General features: G+C 36.7%; 3 protein-coding genes across 13 annotated transcripts in view; 1 reads left to right on the forward strand and 2 right to left on the reverse strand.

Annotated features, from left to right (window-relative positions):
* Window positions 1-11,158, reverse strand: part of LOC119069183 (odorant receptor 94b-like) — a 416,993-nt gene extending 405,835 nt beyond the window's left edge. The window contains exons 1-3 of the mRNA XM_037173130.1: window positions 10,734-11,158; window positions 10,569-10,668; window positions 10,243-10,509 (exon numbers count right to left, since the gene is read on the reverse strand). Coding sequence (XP_037029025.1) covers window positions 10,243-10,509; window positions 10,569-10,668; window positions 10,734-10,909 — 543 coding nt within the window. The 5' untranslated portion in view covers window positions 10,910-11,158. The remainder of the gene's footprint in view (window positions 1-10,242; window positions 10,510-10,568; window positions 10,669-10,733) is intronic.
* On the forward strand, window positions 2,763-5,941 carry LOC119068915 (26S proteasome non-ATPase regulatory subunit 2). The gene is made up of 3 exons (XM_037172781.1): window positions 2,763-3,036; window positions 3,147-5,475; window positions 5,532-5,941. The coding sequence occupies exons 1-3, from the start codon at window positions 2,956-2,958 to the stop codon at window positions 5,831-5,833; spliced, it is 2,712 nt and encodes a 903-aa protein (XP_037028676.1). The 5' UTR covers window positions 2,763-2,955; the 3' UTR covers window positions 5,834-5,941.
* Window positions 11,159-17,060: 5,902 nt separating the features above from the next.
* LOC119069283 (high affinity copper uptake protein 1) lies at window positions 17,061-24,162 on the reverse strand. Of its 11 annotated transcripts, none has more exons than XM_037173352.1 (6): window positions 23,944-24,162; window positions 18,747-18,857; window positions 18,572-18,681; window positions 18,250-18,476; window positions 17,887-17,916; window positions 17,061-17,402 (listed from the first exon to the last, which is right to left on the reverse strand). In XM_037173352.1, exons 2-6 carry the CDS (start codon window positions 18,808-18,810, stop codon window positions 17,186-17,188), a joined length of 648 nt encoding a protein of 215 aa, XP_037029247.1. In that variant the 5' UTR covers window positions 18,811-18,857; window positions 23,944-24,162; the 3' UTR covers window positions 17,061-17,185. The 11 variants fall into 11 exon arrangements, with proteins under 11 accessions (XP_037029247.1, XP_037029264.1, XP_037029253.1 ...); XM_037173369.1 differs by having other exon boundaries at window positions 17,061-17,387; window positions 23,944-24,159; XM_037173358.1 differs by lacking the exon at window positions 23,944-24,162 and adding an exon at window positions 22,727-22,977.
* Window positions 24,163-25,112: the final 950 nt, after the last annotated feature.

The raw sequence follows: 25,112 nt of genomic DNA on the forward strand, positions 1-25,112 counted from the left end.
TTAGTCTAACGGTCGGTGTGTCCGAAGCAATACAACATACAAAATAATTTATACGTTTAGTGCTTTCAGCCATTTTAATGGGCGGCAATATAAACTTAAATAGAAAAATCTATACAAAAGTGTGTGCCTAAGTACAAAGTTTTAGCAAATGTTTATCTCTCTTAATTTATAAGTCAGGTTTCTATATGCTGCTATGTTTCTATATGCGTAGAAAGGAGTTTTTTGTTAAAAAATTTTTGTTGGAACTTTGGGTTTTTCTTCTTACTTGCACTGTACGACGGTGATTTTGTTTCTGATGCTACGATAACGTATCCTATTTCCATCAGTAGATGGCAAGTGTTTTATGCACATTTTTAAATACTAGTCCAAAGAAAAACTTTGCTGTTGTCCATCTATCGATGGATACAACTGAGGATGGTCAGATCACGCTGGCCTGGGACCGCCATCGATACCCGAGGTCGAAACAGCATTTGTCTTTTCTGTATCCTCACTTAACGTGAACCCTTGGGTACTATTACTCTATTTTCTTTGCAATGGAATGAAGCGCGGCAGACGGCTGACGACGTTTCTCTTATTGTCTGATTGATTGTCTGTTGATGCAGATAAGAGGAAGAAGAAAGAGAACAAAATTCAGTGAATCAGTCAAAAATGGGTGGCAAACTTAAGACCTTATGTGGAATTTGGGTGGAAAATGACGCAAATCACATATTTCAGGAATTTATAAAATGGAAAATCTTTCCGGTTTCAAGTTTTTTCGTCAAAAGACGAGACACGGGTATCTTTATTTTCAATTTTTAGCTGCTTTATGTAAAAAAGTTGGGAAAAAAAATCATTTTGGCGTAGTCTATACACTTATTACTTATAAATTTAAGTTTATCTAAATGTCTTATTTGCGAAAACCTTCTACTACGATCTTACTACTACATCGAAGATGGACTAAAGGCAACGGGAGCGGTTATTGTTCAAATCGAAAGATAATAGTAGTGAATTTGCGTAAATGACACTAAATTATAAGTTGGAAATGAGAAACCTGCAGAACATCTAGTATAAGTTGACTTACAGCTTATATGTCATTTACGCAAACTCACTAATCATTCTTGGATTCATTAAATTAGATGTTTTTAAAATAATAGGTCAGTGATTCTACATTCAAAATATAAAAGGTGAGATACGTCTCAGTTGATTACCCTTGTGTAAGTGATACTTCAGATCGCAAGATAGTAAGAATTCAGTGTGCGGAAAAAGGATTGCGCACGCTTTTTCAAATGTTTTTGCATTATTTTCGAAAGTTTAGATTTTTTGGAAATTTATCGGCGCGCCGATCGGCGCACCGCCGCCGACTATAAATTTCTCCCGGCGCGCCGCCGCCGATTCCTTACCAGTCGGCGCACCGCCGCTGACTATTTTAAGATCGGCGCACACCTCTAGTGGGACCTAGTTTTTTAGACGTCTTTTTCATTTTTCACTTCTAGGAATACACATCGAAAAATGTATAAATAAATAGTTGTTTTCGATCCTCTGATTACCATTCAAACGACCTTAAATATTTAATATTTTCTAAAATTTACGAGCAAACAAAGGAATTCTAATTTAGGAATTCTAATTCCTTAAAATGCGCCCTGCTCTACAGTAAAATGTAACCAGTAATATGATGGTAACAGTAGGTATTCAAAATCCCATGTAGCCGAGGCTGTTCTGAAATTTATTTATTGCTGTTTATTCCAGTTTGGATGAGTAATGAATTGTTCTGGAAATCATTAGATATCTTGACCGGAAGTCATATACAGCAATTCTACTGAATCGCAAAGTGTAACCTTTCGCAAACGCAAAAGCGTATAAATATCAAATCTATTACTTCTTCTATGTGTTCTCACATTTATTTTTGAATGAAAACGATGAAAACGTAGAACCTATCTTATTTTAGTACATTCTGTCATAAAATTACTGCGCCTATTTTCATGTGAACCAACTTCATATGGAAACATTTGTTCAGTAATGACAAATGTGAAGTTGGTTCACATGAAAATAAGCCGCAGGGAACGACGTACTATGAAAAAAATGTGGCTAATCTATAGCCCAACCCACTTGTCCCATGGCACCACCTAAAGAAAACCTCGATTGGTCTGTAGAGGCGCCACAATTTTTTCCAGTGCTTCATTCTTTACGCTCTATTTTCCGGTGAATTAACTTCACTCTGGTAAATGCCCATGAAATGAAATGTGATAGCAGTGAAGTTGGCTCACAAAAAAATAGTGTGCTGACATTAGTAAATGTATGACGAAATTGACAAGAAATGTAATAGAGTTACACCAAAATCTATTATGTTTGAGCTTTAGTTTCCACACAGCATTCACTAATTGTTCACGAAGACTAAACATACAATATGAGGTGTTTCAAGGTGTGTCTAAAATATAAATTGAGTGATTTTTCATGACTTGTAACTTGCTACGGGGTGGGTTATATGTTTTGTTATCTTATGGCTAACTCTGACCTAAGCGTCGCGTTCTGTTTATGATTTACGAGAGGGAATAAGATTTGCGTATCTGTTAGGCAATTTCGAGTTACATGCATCGTATCAAAAAAAAAATTGCAAGCAAACGAACGAAAACCCAAGAAAAACCGGACAAATACCTCATTTTCGACCCTCCTTGAAACATGTAAATGGTTACCTGCACGCACATTATGCACTTGGAACATCTGATTCGAATATTTAAAAATTTCTGCTCATATGCCTCTTACGTGCTGTATGTGGTGTGGTTGCTCACATCATATGGAGTACAAAATTTTAAGGAAGCCGTTCATAAAGCACTTGTATCAGCACAAAAGAAAATATTATTCAGCGAAAATCGTGACATTTTAAAACAGAACAAACATAACCTGTGAACCGTTGTCTGCATCTCCACCGAAAAATTGTGTTTTTTTCAAATAAATTCGAATAATTTGAGCATTTGAACAATGTCGGACGATAAAACTAAGAAAATTGAAGTGAAAAGTGATGAGAAAGCAAAGGAAAAGGTCGAAGAAAAGACTGAATTGGTAAGTGGATGGGCGAATTTGTCAAGTCATCGACGTTTCAGTAGAATGCAACCGCAGAACAAAACAATTTTTATTTTGACTAATTTTCGAATTATTCTGCCCTCTTTCAGTCTGAAGAAGATAAGCAGCTGCAAGATGAACTGAACATGTTAGTCGAACGATTGCAAGAAGCTAAAACGGAACTGTATATGCCAGCATTGACGGCAATGCGAGATCTGATCCGGGCATCTACAACATCAATGACATCAGTTCCGAAACCATTGAAATTTATGCGTCAACATTACGAAACCATGAAAGAGGTCTACAAGAAAATGCCCGATCAAAACAGCCGTCAAACTTGTGCCGACATCATATCGGTTCTAGCCATGACCATGGGAACTGGTAAAGAGTGCTTGGTGTATCGATTCCTTTGCGACCAGACCGATCAGATCGGTGAATGGGGCCATGAATACATTCGTCATTTATCCGGTGAAATTGCGTCCAATTGGAACGAAACATCCGGCAACTTCCGCGGTCGGCTTATCGATTTGGTGAAACAAATTGTTCCGTACAATATGACGCACAACGCAGAGGCCGAAGCTTGCGATTTGTTGATTGAAATCGAACGTTTGGATCTGCTGGAGGAGTACGTTGATCGCAGTGCTTACGACCGAGTTTGCTTGTATCTGCAGGGATGTGTTCCGTATGTCCCGGATCCGGAAAATGTGAACCTTCTGAAAACAGCATTGAAATTGTCGCAAAAATTCGAGCAATACACCCAGGCAATGCGTTTGGCCATGATGTTGAACGATATGTCGTTGATCGAAGAAATTATCACAACGTGCAAGGATAATGCCATTCAAAAGCAACTTGCCTTTATGTTAGGCCGCCAGCAAATCTGTTTAGAATTCCAAGAAAGCTCCAACCACAACGACGAATTGGTGGAGATTATGTCGAACGCCCATCTCAACAATTATTTCTTAAATTTGGCCCGTGAACTGGACATCATGGAACCGAAAACACCTGAAGATGTGTACAAGTCTCATTTGGAGAATTCACGAACGCCATTCGGAACATCGCAAATTGATTCGGCTCGTCAGAATCTGGCAGCCAGTTTTGTGAACGGTTTTGTTAATGCCGGTTTCGGTCAGGATAAACTGCTGCTGGAAGACGGAAACAAGTGGTTGTACAAGAACAAGGAGCATGGTATGCTTAGTGCAACTGCGTCGCTTGGCTTAATTCTATTATGGGATGTCGATGGTGGTCTAACTCCAATCGACAAATACTTGTACTCAGCCGAGGATCACATTAAATCGGGCGCTTTGTTGGCTTGCGGTATCGTCAATTGCGGTGTCAGAAACGAAGTTGATCCAGCATTGGCGTTGCTGTCCGATTATGTTCATCACACGAACAGTACGATGCGAATTGGAGCAATTTTGGGTCTTGGATTAGCCTATGCCGGATCAAATCGCAGTGCCGTTCTAGAGTTGATTGGAACCGTGTTCAGTGGAGATAAAAAGAGCGGTGCGAATGCAGAAGTGATGGGCATTGCAGCTTTAGCGTTGGGTATGATTGCCGTTGGTTCGTGTAATTCAGAAGTTACGAATATTCTCCTGGAAACCATCATGGAACGTACCGAAGCCGATCTCAAAGACACATATTCTCGGTTTCTACCGCTTGGCTTGGGATTGGTTTACTTAGGCAGACAAGAAGCGGCCGAAGCAGTTATTGCAGCATTGGAAGTACTCTCCGATCCCTTCAAAACAATGGCCACAACAATGGTCGATATTTGCGCATATGCCGGCACTGGCAACGTATTGAAAATTCAACATTTGTTGCACATCTGTTCCGACCACTACGAAACGACACCGGACAAAAGCGAAGAAACGTCGTCAAAGAAATCCGATGCAAAGGATAAAGAGAAGCAGGAAAAGGAAAAGAAGGAACAGGAAAAGGAAAAGGAAAAAGATTTGTCGTCAACACAGGCGGTTGCCGTTTTGGGCATTGCATTAATTGCTATGGGCGAAGAAATTGGAGCCGAAATGGCGTATCGTTCATTCGGTAACTTGTTGCGCTACTGTGAACCGGTGATTCGTCGCTCGGTGCCGCTAGCACTCGGATTGATTTCCGTTTCCAATCCCAAACTGAACATTTTGGATACGTTGAGTAAATTTTCGCATGACAGTGATGCTGAAGTGGCACACAATGCCATATTCGCAATGGGATTAGTCGGAGCCGGAACAAATAATGCTCGATTAGCGTCGATGCTGCGTCAATTAGCACAGTATCATGCCAAAGATCCAAACAATTTGTTCATGGTACGCATCGCTCAAGGTCTGACGCATTTAGGCAAAGGTACATTAACAATCAGCCCATACCACAGCGACAGACAATTGATGAGCCCTGTGGCAGTAGCTGGTTTATTAGCAACATTGGTATCGTTTTTGGATGTGAAAACCAGTAAGACTTTAACTATCATTGACCAAAATCATTTAGCTTAACGTTCGATATTTCAGTCATCCTTGGCAGGTCTCATTATATTCTCTACTCGCTGGCCACGGCAATGCAACCCCGAATGTTGGTAACTTTCGACGAAGACCTCAATCAATTGGCCGTACCGGTACGAGTGGGCATTGCTGTTGATGTTGTTGGCCAGGCTGGAAAACCGAAAACTATTACTGGCTTCCAAACGCATACGACACCGGTGCTGTTGGCAATGGGCGAACGAGCCGAATTAGCCACAGAAGAATATATTGCGTTGACTCCGATCATGGAGGGATTTGTTATTTTGCGTAAAAATCCGAATTACGAAACATAGATACAATGAGAGCGGCGAGTCGGCGAGTGTGTATTTTTTGTGAGTTAAACATTATAACCAATTTCATTCATTTTTTTTTAAATAAAAAGAAATTACGTACTGAACGGAGGGCGTCTCTTTGCTTGATTGAAATGAGCGCACAATTTTACGAAGCGGTGAGAATTAAGAACCGAAATTCCTTTGTAACTGGAGAACCGTGGGACAAGTTTGCAGAGTTACAATGTTTTGTTGAAAAGTGACAAGATTAAAACGGTCCATCCGGCCTGAAATGCTATACCATTAATGCCATGCTAGAATTGTGTACCTTACCTGTGTAATTGAGAGTAACACAAGTCAGAAGTCACAGAGGACAATATTTCTCTTCAATAATTAGGAACAACATTCATTGGCTCACACTGAGTTCGAAGCTAACCACGCATTACGCCATTTTAAAGATTTCTTGGTGTCTTCAAGTTTGACATTTCCGGGTGAGTAACGTAACTTACGCCTTGTTCAATATCTCAACAAAATCTCTACGAGAAAAATGTGACGCAGTCTTTGTAGTACAATTTCGAAAATGAATGATATCACTAGAGTTAACGCTTTCAGCTTCGTTACGCAAAAATTAAATTGTACACCCAATTACTTCAAACAAGCTGGGAAGGTGCGGGAAATCGCGGTTTAACCTAGTGAATCCGATTTAGATCAATTTTACTATTCTTTCCGATTTCTGCCAAATAATTTTTACCAAAAAAAAATTGACTGAAAACAACAAAAAATTTGCCAAAAAAATCTGCGGCAGATTTTTCTTCGTTCTTTTTTTGGGGGTTAAACTGCGTCAAGTCCTCCGCCATCGCTCCGGACACGATATATACGCTTTGCTTCTAACATATCAGACCTAGTTTTTCTAACTCACCCGTTCTGTTGAATTAAAAGATTTTCTTAAAAATCTTACAAGGGACCTCCTGATTTCAATTCATTTCGATTACGTTCATCCACTCGCTGGTTATTTTCCAATTCCAGTTTATTTCTCATTCTCTAATGCACAATCGCATAGCTGGAACGATTTCGGCGCATCTACTTTTCACCATAATCTCTGTTCTAATTAAAGAACTGTGACGAAGCGAACACTGTTTCCGCAATTTTTCGTTATATTTATAAGTTATAAGTCTGCAGTTTTGATATATTTGACGTAAATTACTGAGACAGGGTTTCCATTCGAAGCGAATTTGTACCTGTGCGACGCATTTCAAGCAAAAGTGCTTCGAGTGACAACTACCAAATAGAATACTATTTTGTATTAACAAAATTTCCAGCCTTTTTACAGTGCCAAAATTTGTTTGATACACTGTCCCGTTTCAGTACTCTTTAGAGTACCACTAATTACGGGCAAGAGTACCTAATGTAATCTCGATTTTTTCTCGATCGTGAACAATTCAAATGTAGTAATTAGGTTTTACTAGATTTATCGATCAACGAGAAGTAACAGGCAAACATTGCTTGAGAGAAATTTTAATGAAATTCATTTTGTCATTGAATGACGCTCAGTACTACTAATGCTTGAAGTGCGTTGATCTGTGTCAAAAAATAAACGATAATCCATTTTATCAATTGATTTAGCGCACTTAGCGCTGAAAATTCAAAATGAAAACTGAAAAGGGCTGACGAAACGCGGCGTTGAATGAGTCCAGTTCACGAGTGGCCTCATAGTCGTCCGTTTTCATTCCGTTTTGCCTCAGTGTACGTGACAGTTGTCATATCAAACAATGTGCTCTATTGCAAAGTTCTGAAAGAATCTTGCTCTAGTGGAGGTCCATCCACGGGTGTTTTTAAGCTTTTTGAGTTTTTACAAACTTTTTTTCTATCAATTCCTAGACTCTTACTTTCCGAAAAATGGTGTGTATAATACCTTTTTGCAATAACACACTTTTTCATTTTTTTAGAGTAAAATGTGTAATGATTACACACTCGTAGACTGAAGAGTGTGTAATTATTACACATTTAACGCAGCTCCAAATTTACTCCTTACAAATCACAAATTCAGCGTCGAACGTGGCTTCGCTTTTATCTTTCGTTGCTTTTCACAAAAGGAGCACTCACACAATGCGCTAAGAATCTGTTTGCGAATTGGAACGGCTTGTTCCACTTTTTCGTCTTCGGACGATGATGATTTCTTCGATGTATTGAGCGTCTGGATACTTTTTTACTCTTAGCTCTAACCAATTGTTCAATTTTCTCTTTATTCTTTCGAAAAGACTTGCAGTAATGTACAGAAAATATTAAAAGAGCGAAGTAAGGTTCGAGTGTCTCATTTGAAATTAAAAAATATTAATTATCAGTTAAATAGATTAAGCTCATAAAGCTTCGTTTGGAATGAAGCCTCAGTTTTTTTTGGCAATAAGTCGATTTTTAACATTTTTTATTAGGCATAGTGTGTAATTTTACACACTTTTACTACGAACAAAAAAGTGTGTAAAATACACACTTTCAAAAAGTTTTTACACACAATGTGTAAAATACACGCTTAAAAAAGCCCGTGGGTCCATCTTCATACAAAAGGTCATTTTATTGTGCATTCGATGACAAAGGCGTGAAAATTGCACCATCGATAAAGATTGAAATTCTGAACATTTTTGGATAGGGTGCCCAAAATTTCCTCCACAACTCCCCCGCTGACCCCCCCTTCAAAGTTTTCGATGTAGAGGTAACTTTAATGAATTTATGTGAAGCGATTATTGAAGCCACATAGGCCATATGGGGCTCAAATGAAAGCTGAAGGTTCAAAGTTTTTTTTAGTAGAAAAAAATTTCACAAATTTTCCGTTTTTCTCAAAGTTTTTCCAATTTTCCGAAAAATTGAAATTTTAAATTTAAGGTTAAAGTTAAAAGATTTTTAAAATTTGTTCTGAAAGTTATTTTTTTTTCTTTATATTATTGTTTACTATCAAAATTCCAGACTTTTCCCCATACAAACCATATTTCTAATTTCGCACATGGAGCAACCATGTTGAATTTTCAACGAAAATTTTAACCCTTTTGCATGGCAATTTTTTTCAGCAAAAATTGTTTTTTCGATTTTTAATCTGATATTTGGTGGGTTTGCTTAGAATGATTTGAAAACAAAATTAAACCACTTTTTCGATATAAAAAAAATATGTAGACCTCAAAATCTGCTAAAATGCGCAAATTTCCCATAGTTGGCGAACTTTGCCGAGCACTCCAGCACCTATGATGGACTCTGACATTAAAAGATTACTTGTATTGCAAAGACCCTCAGCTTTCAAATGATACCAAACACTTCACCTTTTGATAAAAAATGTATGACCTATGATGTGAAACATGTGGTGCGACCCTATTTCAAGCAAATTTCGAAATATTTGGGAGTTAAGTGAAAAAGGCAAAACTGAGCCAGTTATGAATATTTCAGTGGAAGATGTGAATATTGTCAAATTATTTTCATCAAAAATGTTCCCTTCCCACTCCTTCCTGCCCCTCCCAGGAGGACCTACAACTAATTTTCAACCATTAGGTCTGGAATAAGAAAAAAAATGATTCCTTTCTACATCATTATTGCTTCTGAGGCACCTATTCCGACTAAATCACACAATTTCAATGTGGAAGGACAATTTCTTGAAAGTAACTAGGTTCAGGACCTCGCATCCAGAAGGTTCACCACTCGGAACACTTACATTTCACTTTAAGTTCCATTGAAAAGTCGTGAAATGTAAGCATTTTGAGTGGTGAATTAGAATACTTTTGTGCGTCGAAAATTCTTTTTCATTTCTTTGTATCGTGCTCTGATTCATGAATAAATGACGACACAAGAACTAAGAACTATTTTTGGGAAAAACCTGATTTATTAGTAATCAGTGCTCTTGACACTAGACAATAAATCTTAATTCTGAAAGGGAATGTCGACGTTCATGATCAAATTGATTTTTTTTTATTTCTTTGATTTTACTTCTATAAATGGAGTCTCTCTGTGGAATAATTCAAAGAACATGTGCAAAAAGCCTTTATTTAAATTTACAGTAAATATGACTGTCTAAGCTTCAAGTCTCTAACACCTAAACTCGTGAATAATTGTGTTTAACATAATAACATATAAACAATTCACGCTATAAGTGCACCAAAAATTTCAATATTTGTAACTGACAGCTGGGCAAAATAACGCTGAGCGTTAAAACAACTCTATGCGGTATGTTTTGAAATAGAAGGCGCACTTAATGCGTGAATATGAGCTCCAAACCTGATTGACGTTATGTTTTTGCTGAACATATTTGCAATATCTGCCACTATTTGAAGTTCTGAAAAATGTTGAACATACTGTAAGCTGAATTTAGAATCTGTAAGTGTACCACAGACGTGATCATTCATCAAAATTAATGCAACGTTTGCAACGAATTTCATGTATACACTTCAAACGCATACCCTTGTAAATGTATCCAATGTGAGTGGATACAGTTGTAACTGGTCAATCAACTGGTGTGGTTTCATCAGAAATTCACCGAAAAGCAACACGTTCTTTTTGATTGATTGCCGTCGATCAATCCAACACGATTCATACAAACGATATGATAATCTGTCGCTTGCCAATGTTATTTCATTGCCGAAGAACATAATCATGAAAATTTCGACGATGCTATACAGCAGACCAGTGAGATAAACTAAGAGTACGAAGAAATTCTCACCACTGAACTGTAAGTAAATAAAATTCACGAGCGTGCATTAAGACTAGAAAAATTAAATCTCCTAACAAACGCTATGCTGTATGTTGATACACAAATGCATAAAGAACCAGTCGCTAACTGGACAACAAACAGTTTTGAGAGGAAAACTTCCAACTGACTCGTAATCCTATCCGAAAATTTAAAAAAAATAATTCAGAGTCTCCGGTTATCTACACCTCACCTATTTCATACCATTTCACATGACCGTGCGAATTAATAATTTCAGTTAACTCTCGACAATAAAAATTATCTCTTTCCGTATCGGTTATCGGTCGTTCATCTGTCGATCCTTCGACTCTGGTATGCATCTCACCCACTTGCGATATTCGTTGTCCCAGCACTTCATACTGCCAAGCGCAGTTTGCCATTAAGTACCAAACAATTGCACCGAATAGTACAGAATTGGCCGAGATAAACGCTTGACTGGAAATGAAGAAAAATCCTATCAAATACGCAAATTCGGTATTTTTCCAATCAGACGGAAACGGGATGTTCAAAAAAAAGTTTCCTCTCGATACCCATAAATGGTGCTACCAATGCGACATACGCTGAGCAAATGTAAGTCGTGGTTAAGAAAATGTGCACAAATTTCATAAAATCTGTCAATTTTTTGTTAATTGCCGTAAATGTGTCCCGATCGACAATACGATAATCACATATTTGAATCAAATGCTCCAAAATTTCCTCTCTTTTCCATATAATGTACCACAGTTTCAGCTGTAAGACGGAAGTGATTGTGGCCACTTCAATTGAAAATATTTTTTCACTTTGATTTTCACTTGTAACACCTCCTGCTGCTAATGATAATGGGAAAAGACAATGATAAAATGAGTAAAATAACTGAAGTTTCCACTCTCCAGCTACTCGATGCCAAAACCCAATATAATAAAAAAGGGACATCATTCGCCGTACTGTTCGGTGAACTTCTATGCGGAACATCTTCTGACTTCTCCTTCGCCGATAAGTTAGCTGTTATTCAATTTATTTTTGAAACCACTATGGAAAGGAGATTCTAAGTTGCTAAGGAAAATGCAACAAACGAACAGTTATATCGATTACAAAAATGGAAAAGGCAGTCGTAAAAGGGACATTTTCAAGGACTTCCATTTACGAATTGAACTGTTTGTGTTTGTACACTGTGTATCATGCTGTAACGCATTAATTATTTAGAACTGTGTCGTCCAATTTGATAGGAGTAAAGAAGTAGCACATTCCCTGAACATTCAATTGTAAATTTCATTGACAAAGATTTTCAAAGGGAAAATCCTTTGACGATTTTCAATAATTTTAAGAGGATATCTTTCACCATTTTTGCTCAAGGATTTTCTTGAATTTCGAAGCAAGAGCTCTTTTAGGATTTTTTAGCAATTTTTTGGATATGGAGGAATTTATGATGACATGATTTTCCAGTTTTCAAGAATTTTAAGTACTCGATGAATATTGAACAAGAACTCCTAAGAGAAAAATATGTGCCGCAAGTTATGTTATAATGTGAAGTTAAAATTACATCCGTGTACTGTTGAACAAAGGATAGAAAGGATCATTTTATCGAAATTTATGTACTATCTGTAACATCCAAAAATGGTCACGATCGTAGTTATAATCAACTCACTTCCCATATATTATGTGGAATGTATTGTATCGACCATTTTTGGATGTTACAAATAGTAAAGTATTCGTTACACCAGGCCCTATTTTTGAAAAAATTATAGCATCAGAACTGATTTTAACTGTCCCAGTATTTGCTCGCGTCGTTTCCCCCTCGAGTCCGATAGAGGTTGTATTCGGTGTCACTCATAAAATTTACACGTTCTTCAAATGCAGTAACATGCAGCAGTTTATACTTAATTGTGACTGTTTCAACATTTCTTATGAATAATTTATTGGTGCAGTATGGAAAAGTACTATATTTGTAGTCTAAAGTGTCTGAAATAAACAATGTCACCACTCTTAATCACCTGCAAATACGTAAAAAATTTCCCAAGAAAATATGCACATCGAACATATGGTGCGAAAAACAAATTACATAAAAATAGTATATTTAAACATACCCCAATACACACAAGATGTGTGTGCACGCGCGGGCGAAGCCCAAGCGAAAACACACATCGAGTGTGTATTGGGGTATTTTGAAAGATATTTTTCTGTAATAGTGAGAGTGTGTTGGTGCATTCCTTCCCAACCGTTACTTTCCTTCTCGACCGTTTACTTTCCCTACCGACCGATTAATATCATAGCTCACCAATACACTCTCACGTATACAGAACGCGTGCACACACATCTTGTGTGTATTGGGGTATGTTGAAATATACTATTTCTTTGCATTCATTTGCTTCTAATTAAACAGACTCACAATACGTCAGTTGATGAGCGTGGTAGGCCTGCGAACATCTGATATCGTTATTATTGAATAGAAATTTCACGAATAAAAGACAAGCTTTGATTTATGCGGTCTTATGTAGCAAAAAGCAGGCTCAAAAGAATGAAGTTAAGATTTAAGCACGATTGTCTGTCGTGAGAGTGTTAGTATGAATGACATGAAACGTTTGTATGTACCCGGACCTTGTTCCGTATCCGTGTCGAGTTAACTTTACTCTGTCGTTATTTAAGTGAATGAAGTAATAGATAGTAAAGCTGATACAGCCTGGGACAGTCAAAAAAGTGCATCTTTATTCTATACGTTTTTCATCGATTTCAGCTGTTTTGCCATTGTAATTTGTATTGTTAAAACAGCTGAAATCGATAAACACGAAAATCATAAAAATACACTTTTTTGACAGTCCTTGGCTGATACGTTTGCCGCTGTCTGTGAAAGGTTACTTCACATAACTGTCGGTCGATACATTAGATAAATAGATGCTTTTCAAATGTGTATGGTCAACAACACTTTTTTTCTTTATCAAAACAGGTGTTTTAATTTGACTGCATATCGGAAGACTAACCTACGTAGCGTGAGTGTGCGGTGCGGAGGTCTAACAATCGTTTTTTTATTTTGCGCGCTATTTGAATGATCCCTCACAGAACTCTATAACTGACACTGAATCCACTCTGGAGATAACTAACAGTACACGTTTATGTCTGGAGTCTGAACCGTAAATGTAATTTTTTCTAGATACAACCATGCAACTCGTATTGTATTTTAGTAGACGAGTCAGTAGAGTAGAATTCACAAAAGTTATGGCTAGGTTTTGGAAAATTATCTAATAAAAAGTACCGAATTTTGCTCGACTTTCCCGTAATCATCAGCAAATATCGGTAATTTTAAATGAGATGCCAAAGAAGTTAAAGGTACGGTCTCACAGTATTTGTAAAAATCTTTAAAAAAAAGGCGTAAGGGCATGCTTTAAAAAATTGAATCTTGAAAGCCACCGAACGACCTCCATTATCAACCTCTATCCATCGCCTAAAGTTTTGGTTGTCCTTCTATGTAATCCGGTGGTTCGTTCACGGTAAATTTTCAAAATCTGAAAAATCTCCTATCAGCGGACGCCTCAGACCTCAGACCTCAGACCTCAGCTTCTTGCAATAGTGACTAGTTAACTGAGATCAAATTTTCAACAGTTTGAGGCAATAGAGGAAGGATCAATCTAATGCCTGAAACTGCAATTCTTTCTTGAAACTAGAGTTTTGAATCTTTAATCTTGTTCCTCATCGCCGGAAAATATCCGCAAGAAGGATCGAAGGGACAAATCAACAGATTTTTGTTGTGTTGGCGGCTCCGTCACTTGTCTAAAGTTTTTTTTTAAATTACGACAAACACCCTTATTAGTCCCATTTAACGGGAATAATAAAAACAAAAAAAAAAAGAATCACGAAATTCGGTTGATTTATGGCTTATAATCTTCTCAGGCCACAGTGTTTTAAAAATAAAAAACAGCACCGGCACTGGCCTAAAGTCAAAAACTATTTCGAAAGGTGATTGCTGTAAAGCAATTTTTATAACTTTCAAATGACATCAAATTTGACCATATTTGTCACTGCAACTGGATATGAGGAATAATTTTCAGATGTTAAACCTCTGACTTTAACTGCTATAAAAGTACACATGGAAGAGTCTTCCATGTCGGTGTGTTTGGGACTAAACCTACCTACCTCGCTGATCCATGAAGCAATCGTCTCCTCCTCGTCTTTTCTACCTCTTAACACATTCATTCCTGAACCCAATACCACATGTGTCGTCTTAAGAGAAAGACGCAGAGGGCTTTAGAGGGTATACGGATTATCTGTGCAAGAAAAGAAATTTCACTTCAGGTTATACTCTTCAATGAGTATATAGAAGAGAAACGGGCAAGGAAGGTTTAGTCTAGTTTAGAAACACACCGTGATTTCGGGTACTTTTAAGAGGCAAGTCTACACAATAACTACAATACATCCCACCTAAACGATTTATTTTTACAGTCAAATGATATGCCTCAATATTTCATTGTTTTGTTGAACTATTGTTTTGTTCTGACAAGCGTCATGTAAATTGTCCTTGAAGATCAACGACATTAATGTTTTGGACTACTGGAACTCCTATTCTGGAACATTTCCCTCTTTGGCGAGTATAGCCCGCGATTTTTTCGCGGTTCAGTCCGGATCGGTCTGTGTTGAACTGTTTGGAGCTGTTGACGTTATTACACCCACCAGATGCTCTCTCACACACAAAACCAAACACGCGGTTATGTGCGTTAAATCGTTGTACAAACCTTAAGAGCGATCACCCCTTGGCAAATTTCTAGCCTACGTTTCTGCGCAAAAATATTCGTTTTTTGATTATTTCTCTGAAGCGAAATCTTTTTTTGAAAAAGTAAAACCATTAAAGCATGCAAAAATGTGTTACCTTTAAAAAAAAGTTGGTTTCTGGTTAATAACTTATCCCACTTTGAGAATTCTTTGCAAAATGTCTAATTTACACATTTTGCAAAGGTTTCGCCAAGTGGGATAAGTTATCAACCAGAAACCAATTTTTCCTTTAAAAGTAACTGATTCTTGCATGCTTTAATGGTTGTGCTTTTTCAAAAAAAGATTTTGGTTCAGAGAAATTATCAAAAAACGAATATTTTTGCGCAGAAATGTAGACTAGAAATTTGCCAAGGGGTGAGCACTCTTAAATTTTGTTCCTCTTCCGAAAATACTGAATTATTGTTTTTTATGTTTATGATTTCTACCGTTTAAAATGTTCGACTTATTTCTTCAATAAATCACGAAGAAAACAATAACAATAAATTGGCAAATCAGATCGTTTGGTATTCTCTTCAAAACAATGCTTCCTGACTCAGATCTAAGCTGAAAACGCCCATAATATTCAAATTTTTCTGTTATCAAATTCAGGTCAGATCAGGTATTTTTCATATTAGGTCAGGTTCAGGTCAGGTCAGGTTTGGAAATTACCTGAACCTGACCTGATTCCCTCAGGTATTTTTTCTCATGACCTGACCTGACCTGAACCTGACCTGTTCCTAGCCTTATGGAAGACAAAGTGTAGCAAGTTGTTGGGGCTCGTTTCAAAGCCACTGAAATTACCTTTCGATTGACACTAAACATGACCTGACTGTCAAATGGGGACGTTTTTCGTATTTTCGAAATATTTTTGACTTTGGGACAGTGCCTGCGCCGTGACGTGAGGGTTATCGAATTTCTTTGTACTTTATCTTACGAAAAAAGAATCACGAAAATCGGTTGATTTTTCCCATAGTTCGTGTGTAGGATATTATATACTTCAACAAACGCATCTAATCAAAAAGTTTATTTTGTATTTCTTCAACTAAATTTTACATAATTTTACTACAATAAATTGTTTATTTCATATTTTTTATTAAAAATTAACTAACGGTAAACATTTTGTATAAAAATTCTATAAATCAATTTTAACTAGTGTCTGTATGGGTTCCTTGTTGTAATACAAAATAATTTTAAAAGAAATTGTTTTCGTCATTTCTTGAAAGAAATAAAAAAAAACTTTTGCATTATAAATGTTAAACTTTCACAGGCGGCAAGCAATCATATCACTAATTTAATTGTCGAATCTTTCACTTCCGTTAACAAAAATACTTTCAACAAATCGACTTGACGAAAATTAACCGATAAAACAACCGTCTGCGAAAGGTTAGGAATCGACATTTTCTTACATCCGCGAAACTCCGACAATTCTATTCCGATTCAAGTTATTCATTCGTTCATTTTACATGCGACATCGACCTTATTATGGAATGAATAATCTGAATGGGATTTAAATTGTCGAGCTATGATCTTATCACTAATGTATTGTAAAGGTATTGCAGTCAATTCGAATTTTAAATTTCATTTAGTTTATCTGATCGGTTAGAAAAATCCGCGAATATCGAGGAAGACAAAAGCAATGAACGATGTAACAGGTGATTCGGTATGTCCGTCCACGGAAGATAAATTTTTGACGAAAGAACCGATTAACATTCAATTCAAATCACCTTTACAATCATATACGCGATCCTTGCTATTCGATTCGAAAATCGTTTCTCCTGTCTCACAGTTTGTTGCGGAAAATTAAAAATGTTAAAAATTCGGAAATGTTCTGTACATAAATTCATCGCTTGTTCACACACACACGCTGTGTTAGAGATATAGATATAAAAAAAGCCAATCCCAATCGATCAACAACTATCACACATTTCGGCCATTTCCAATCAGTGACAATGTTCCGTTACATCCACGATAACCGATTTACGCCATCCAAATAAGAAATATCCACCAGCTGCACCAATGACGACCGCCAAGCATAGCCATACGTTGTAGGTCATAAAAATTAACATCAGCAAAAAGGACACGGTCACTTGGAGTATGTGCAAAAGCGTTTGATAGGCGTGCATGGCTGATAGCATTGTTGGTCTGGAACGAAATGACCTTGAAAAGATTTTCGAAAAATATTTTTTCTGTGTTTATAAAGTGGTTAATTAGGCGGTTTCTGTGGTTAGTATACATGCACAGTTTTCGGCTTAGTTCGATTAGAAAAAAAAGTATCTCAAAAGGAAGCGTTGCTCGTTCTGCCACCATTTTTAACCGTACCACCTAATACTACTAATACATTGTTAGTGGAAGGTAAATCATGCTAAAAAGATGGAACACGTTTAGTTACTACGGAAACCCACTCTCAAGAGCCAAATTTTCTACGGATGCTAAGCCTCAAGGGTTTCAACCGGAAAGAAAATTCAGAGCTGAGGAAAGACTGTTTGGCAACCGCAACATAATGTTGTTCAGAATGTTCAGACAAGACTGTGCAAACCGCGTAACCCATGCAAGCAAATTAAAGGCGAAAAGGTAAGGAAAATTGCGTGCAATTTGAAAAAAAAAAACTGTAAAACGTGCAGTTTATAAACGACCAACTTACGGCTGTTTATGAATAACTTCTCCGACCATACTGAAATTCATAGAATTAAAAAAAAATTTAATTTCGAAACTCCCAAAGGTCGTACTTGGTCATGCAGTTAATGCTAATCAATCATGTGTCTAAGTTTGCTTCATATGTTTTACCAGCTGGTTTCCTCATATAAGCATGTTACTTATACGTATTTAAACTAGTCTCACAGGCACGCGATAGTAAGGTAAAACAAAATATGAGCACGCATAAGCAGTGCCATTGTATGAGTGGATCAGCTGATAAAACAGCTGAAGGAAACTTTGACACAAATTCGGTTGACATTAACTGTAATTTCTCACACATTTAAAATTCATTTCATTAGAAAACACTTACTGTACAACTCGCGACGTATCCTCATTCACTACCGGCTTGTCAGGCACTGAAACTGCTCTATACTGCAGGCTATTGTATGTCTTCCAAAACAAATATTCTCGGTAATATTTCAGGCCCTCGTACAGTGCTCCCATTAAAATAATAGCTACCATTGAACCGAGTAAACCGCCAACACTGTCTATACTCCACTGTTCAATCAGAATGGTTTCAGTGCATCCGAAATGGAACTGAAAAGTGTTTACAAATCATCCATGATAAGGTTCAATGGCGAAAATTCCCTGGCATTTGTGTAAATAAGATGAAGAAATCGAGTTATACTCACAGCCATTGACATACCATCCATTGAACCGTGACCGTGATTACTGTGATTTATCATGGGAGCGTCAGTGTTTGATTGCATTAAATGACCGCTATGATCCATCGAGTGTCCAGCTGGGGAATGGAATTTTTTGTTTTGGTTAAAATGAATCAATTGATTAAAATGTTGTCGGTCAAACCATGTCCACTGTGATCCATTGTTGAATGATCCATATGTGCGTGGTCCATGGTCGAGTGATCCATTGCCTTATTGTGATTTTATGTAAGATTTCGAAGATGATTGGTTTTTGCTGCAATTGAAAAATAAATTTTCACAGAAATTGTTTCCGCGTTGTCATTTTTGTTCGACGTGGAATAAAGGTGTTTTGCCTTTAGTTTAGTTAATCAACGATGTCGTGTCGCGTTATCTTTTTTATTATTTTTTTTTCTGTTGACGCTGCACTGTTAATGAATTAGGATCTAGTGATTTGTACTATGAAGCGAAAAGGGACAGATTTGTTAAACTTAATTGTGGATTGACAAAGCCATACAAAATTCCACTTAAAATTTCTTCTGTTCGAAGTGAGAGAACAGAAGAAATTGTAAATGATAAAACGATGATGATCATCACTGCCTATAGGTTTCATTGGGATTGCTATATAAATCCAGCCAAGTAGCGTTGAGACATTTTTACGATATAGGATTGTTTTCGTAACACATCCGCAATAAAACGCACATTTACTCACATAAAAGTTGACACGAAAACAGATCACAGACTTTCGTAAATTCAGGTAACAATCACACCAAATTACGTGGTTTTATGATTCGTTATGAAGATTTTCATGAATCAGTTCAAATGTAATATGAGAGCCATTTACACTCTCATTATCACTGATAAGCATTATACCTACTTGAAGTGAATGAAGTGAATTGTTTTGACTGTCTTATAACATGCGCGCAATAAGCGCAACAAAAATCGTTATCAGTTAAAATGTGAAATGTTTCGCGAGAAAATTGACAAAACTTCATTCTCAACCATCAGTCCTACAAACAAAAGCTAATTTGTTACAATTCCTAACAATTCCATTATTAAATGAAATGAATCCGAATGAATTAATTTATCTAAATTTGTTGGTACGACGCACATGATACCACCGAACATAATGTTAACATACAATAAACTTAAAACAAAGAAATCGTATTTGCAGCAATTTATTTTTAAATTGCTCGGGCTAATAACCACACCAACATCAAATTGATAAAATAATCGCATAAATGGGCGTCCGGAAATCACAGACAATGCACACACTCTGGTAATTTGGGGAAAGCAATATTTCTACAATCAACCATACCACTGCACCGATATGGCATTAGAGAACGTCGTTGTCTATGTCTATCAACTGATTATAAATGCGCACCTATAGTCAGAAAATATCTGGCTAATCTGGCGTCCAAAATGACATTGAAAAAAAAAGCCAAGATGCTTCAACTGGAGCCACAGAAGATCAGTTAACGCGAGTAATTCAGCTTGTAATTAAAATCTTTAACCGAAATCAATCGTCGGTCAGATAACTCCTCGAAGTGTCCGACCTAAACCATGCAATTCATCGCAAGATAACGTGTCTGCTGGAATACTTTGCTTTAAACACTGATACCATCATCAGTACGCACAACGATAACAGTTCATATCTTTCTCAGCATTCAGCTTCGGTGTGTACAATACATTTGCATTTTTATTTGTTTATTTTCGTCATTATTGACCTATAATTTCATTATACAGTGTGTCCCAGCTGTAAGACATTATACCCGTAAATAATATGGAGCACGAAGTCATGAAAATATTTCTCATTATTGGAATTCCTTTACTACCATCTTAACATTCATACGATTTTCCGTTGAGAAAATTGAAGATATATTCGCAAAAGCTATGCAATCGCAATATATCCATCTCGTATACGTTCGTAGAAGTGCTGTTCATTTTCAAACCGTATTGAATACAGTCAACCGACTTTAGATAGCACATGACACAATTATTTACAAATTTATTTTTCACCTGAACAATTTTTGAACGACAAGCTGATCAATATACAGATAGGTACTGTTTGGTTAGAGAACAACCAAAATAAAAAAAAAGTTTAATTCGCTTTAAAATCGATACAACGATCAAACAACGGAACTGTTGCTGTCGCAATGAATACAACTACCGAACTAATATATAAACACGGTCGACGTCTCTAAGATATTGTTAGCACGCAGTCAAATGTGTTGAATTCAATGTCAATTTTCTTATCACAATATTTAAATCAATAAGTAGTTGAAGAGAAGAAAAAACAAACCAAAACATCACAAAGGTCAGGACTGTATGAAGGGGAAATGTGAAACTGGGTTGTCGTTGACTTCTGTTTTAATTAAGTCGTGACTAATTTTGTATTATATCAACAACGTCTTCGAAAATCGTTTTTATAGGAAAATGTATTTCAAAATTAATGAATTTAAAACCTTTCTACAGATCTGTGAGGGTAACAGATGAAGTAGTAGATTATTTCACGATAAGCTTTGTCTTTGAAAAAGGTTGAATTGACAGGAAAATAGAAGTTATTGTCCTGAATTGTACAGAAATTGACTGCATCTCAAACTTAACCACCAATGATAGTAAAGACATGAAATCTATCATCTGTGGAACGTCACATTAAGCAAACTATAAGTTCCAATTCTTCATCATACAGTCAAAGGCAGTCAATTTTCAGCATAAATTAGCTTCAGCTGTTTTTCAGCTGATCCATACAAACAATCACAACCGTTTATACGTCTTTATACGGTTTTACCACTATCATGCGCGTGCGTGTAGCAGCTTCAACCGTATGAACAAGGAAAACCAGTTTTGATTGTATGTGTGGATCAGCTGAAAAACAGCTGAAGCAAATTTATGCTGAAAATTGACTGCCTTTGACTGTATCTACAAAATTGCACTTTTCAAAAAAAAACTGGTTCAGGAGTTTCTGTTAACAACTGAAAATTGTAGTTCAAATTAACAGATATCTTACGATTCCTATACGCGTGTGTTGAGGAAGTCTGTTGTGACAACAAATCATGCTATAATGTCGAGATTAAGTAGCTTTAATAGGTACGAGGCAACTGAAATACGTTTGTTGCTTACGATAATTCGCTGTGCTCCGCTAACGAAATGCTACCCAGTGGCAATTAAACTTTTGCCAATATCATGACCATCAGTCCAACATTCTACTTTTCTGTAAATAAAAATTAAGAGTAACAACCACGGAATACTAGTTGGGATCTCGTCAGAGTGTATTTGACAGAAGAAGGTACCATTAATAGAACTAGAATATTTTATCGGGAAATTAGGGCCTGGAACAGATCTGATTCGGGTCTTATGAAGTTGAGTCGGTGCCTCGTGGAGGTCTTGCCCATTTCCACAAGTGTGATGTGATTTGTGGTAGACAGTGGTGGCTTTCGATAAACTTGCCATGGCGAACAAAGTATTCTGTCTTAAATCATGAAACAAGTCAACAGAACTCAATCTGAAGTTGACCTGTTTTGACACTCTGTCTTGACATCTTAAGTGCGTTCTCTACTGTGACAATTGTATCGCAGTTGTTAGGTTGACAATCGTACCACATTTAACTCATTTCTGAGGTTGGCTCAGTTTCGCACGACCTTAGAAGGACCTGTTTTGCCGCCGAAGTATTTCCTGTTCACACCATTCATCATTAGATGCACGTAAACCCCCAACAGTTCTACACTGTTCGGGTCTAATAAGTCTTTTATCTTGTACTTTCTCAAAGTAACATTATTATTAGCCACAGACCACACTTTCGCTTATCAATACAGTAAATTGATTAGAATTGAATTTGTGAACAAACATTGTTGACAGTCTACGATATACAGAAATGTTTTTAGTTTATTTAGATGATTGATAAGACACCACAGTTTGTGGTTTATTGTGAGGTTTTTCATTATTTCTACAAAGAAATTTCAACAAAAAATTCTTTGTGATCAACATTCGCTCGACCGTCAAACGTTTTACCATTTGTGGGTCCAATAGTTAATCATGAATATGACTGCAAACACTTCTCATTAGAATTAATGTAAAAAAAATCCGGATTCGTGTATTTATATCTACGTTAATTTGATATAATCACCTTGAACGTATACAATCCACGTATATCAACTGGTTTCGGTTAAAAACACAGTTTCCCCACCGATCACAGCGTTATTTCAATACCACAAAAAATTGGTCCAAATTCTTTTACAGTTTTCGATCCGATATCTATTAATCTGATGGCGTGTGTAGTTGGCCAGAAGGTATTTTCAAAGTGAAAGTACTTTGAATTATACCAGAATTGTAAATAAAACTACGTCGACAACGAAAACGTTTTTTTTCCTTGTTCGTTCAACGATTCGTATGGAACTGAGAGACGTGTTTAATAAATAAAAAAAAAATTGTGCAAATATCTGGTCATATATTTGCGTTATAACGAATCGATGAAACGTTTGTCAGAGAATTTGCAATCCATTTGGTGTGGTTGCGTTGTGTGTGTGCTACCAGCTTATGATTTAATAATAATTAGATATGTTTGCTGAGGGAATGCGAATAACGTTGAATTAGTACAAGTGAATAGAAACGAGCAGTCGTCTCATTATAAAGCAATATGCTTTCAATTCGCAAACGTTTAAATGTTAGGATCATACCCCTAGTCCTTAGTCAAATACTCTACTCTACAAAGCTACATTACAATCTACTAAAAGACGAACAGCATGTTGTATGGGCGTTTTTTTTTTACAGAAATGAACATAAAACGGAAAACATTAACAGATCGAAGTCATGGAACGATTAACGTTTCACAACTGACCATCGACAGCGACATGCGATGGGATCTCTGGCTGCAAATGCAGTCTGATTCACAAAAATGTATTAATTCCGAATCATTATGATAGACATACCGTCTTTGAAGGGTTAATTGAGAAAAACCACAGTCTTATATACCGTGTTGTTCCTGTCAGCCTGACGGAACTCAATCGGTGAATAAGTCTTGGCGAGAGAGAATAAGTTCTAAGGTATACTTAATGCTTTCAGGCAATGTTGTAAGGGTTCGGGTTCATTGAAACATATTGAAAGCACAAATGGGCAACTGAATTCCTTGCCCTAATTTTTCGCACAACTCGATTGATCTTCTAATTGTTTTTGATTGAAAACTAATTGCAGACTGTTATGTAATGTAACATATTATAGTCAATTGATCCGTCTCTGTATACTTTTGCAACAATCTAATAGTTACATCATTCTCACAGTACAGTTAGACATGGCTTTGCAGAGTTAATGGAAACATTGCATTTATGATAAAATGTAAGAGGCCAAATAATGTAACACAGACTTACCGAAGGCGAATTTGGGGAAGTGACAAGTCAACGACAAGCTTGCAAAGTCACTGAAAACACTGTTTGATTTACGGATTACATTCACTAAATTATCAGGTTGAAATCAGTCGCAAACAATTCTTAAATTTAGGTAATGTCTTATGGTTGAACCAAAACGTTTCGACGTTCGACTTTCCACTTTCAATTACCACACACACATCCACTCTGAGACAGCTACGTTGACAGCTGCTGACATGAGATTAGTTTCAATAATTTCTGCATTGACGGAATGGCGGTGTGATCGTTTTGTTCGATTATTTTTCATTCAAACATTTCGTTTCGGCGGTAATTTCATGAGTTTTTTGAAGATTTATCGAAAAGAGACTTCAAGTTCAATCGTTGCTGAGGATTTAATTTGCATTCGATTTAAGTCTGATATCACTCTAATTTGCAATTTTACTCGCATATCCCTTCGGACACTCATTTTCCTTCGCGGATACTAATCTTAAAACTCATTTACGGGGATCTTAGCGAGCAATAACATTTGGGTTTCGAAGTTGGTATTATGACCAGTATGATTGCCACAACAGCTTTCCACTCGTCAAAATGTCCTAACAAGAAGGCAATCTACAATTCAGTGGCTTTGCGTGACATTCCTCAACATTTTTTTAAACGTTTCAATCATTCTCTGTAACGATGAATCGATGCATGAACCAATGAATTGAAAAATATATTTCAATGAAGTCTTAAGTCTGGTTTCCACTAAAAAATGTTCACCGTAAGAGAGCGCCGTGAAGGATTTCTATTGGTTGAAATTCGTCTCTCTCGGTTTTGAACCAATAAAAATCCTTCACGGAGCCCTCTTCTGACGAAATTTTTTAAGTGGAAATCAAGCCTTATATTCTCATAAATCTGGCGTTAACTAAATACAACGCTGCCTTTGATTTGGCTGTTGTGCGTTTCATTTTAAACTTGCAGCGGATTTACAGACGAAACTCTGGATAAAAGTTGAAAAGTTTCTTTTTTCGTGTGCATTTTGTTGATCCGAGGCGAAGCTGAGGTCAATAAATACACGAAATACACATCACCTTTCATGTAAATAACTATTCTCTATTAATCGAAATTACATTTCAAAAGAAAACCAAAGTAAACTTCTGCGATTTTGTCGCATTCTTCGAATTCGGTTGACT

This window comes from Bradysia coprophila, chromosome II, assembly GCF_014529535.1.
Source record: "Bradysia coprophila strain Holo2 chromosome II, BU_Bcop_v1, whole genome shotgun sequence".
NCBI classification, from domain to species: domain Eukaryota; kingdom Metazoa; phylum Arthropoda; class Insecta; order Diptera; family Sciaridae; genus Bradysia; species Bradysia coprophila.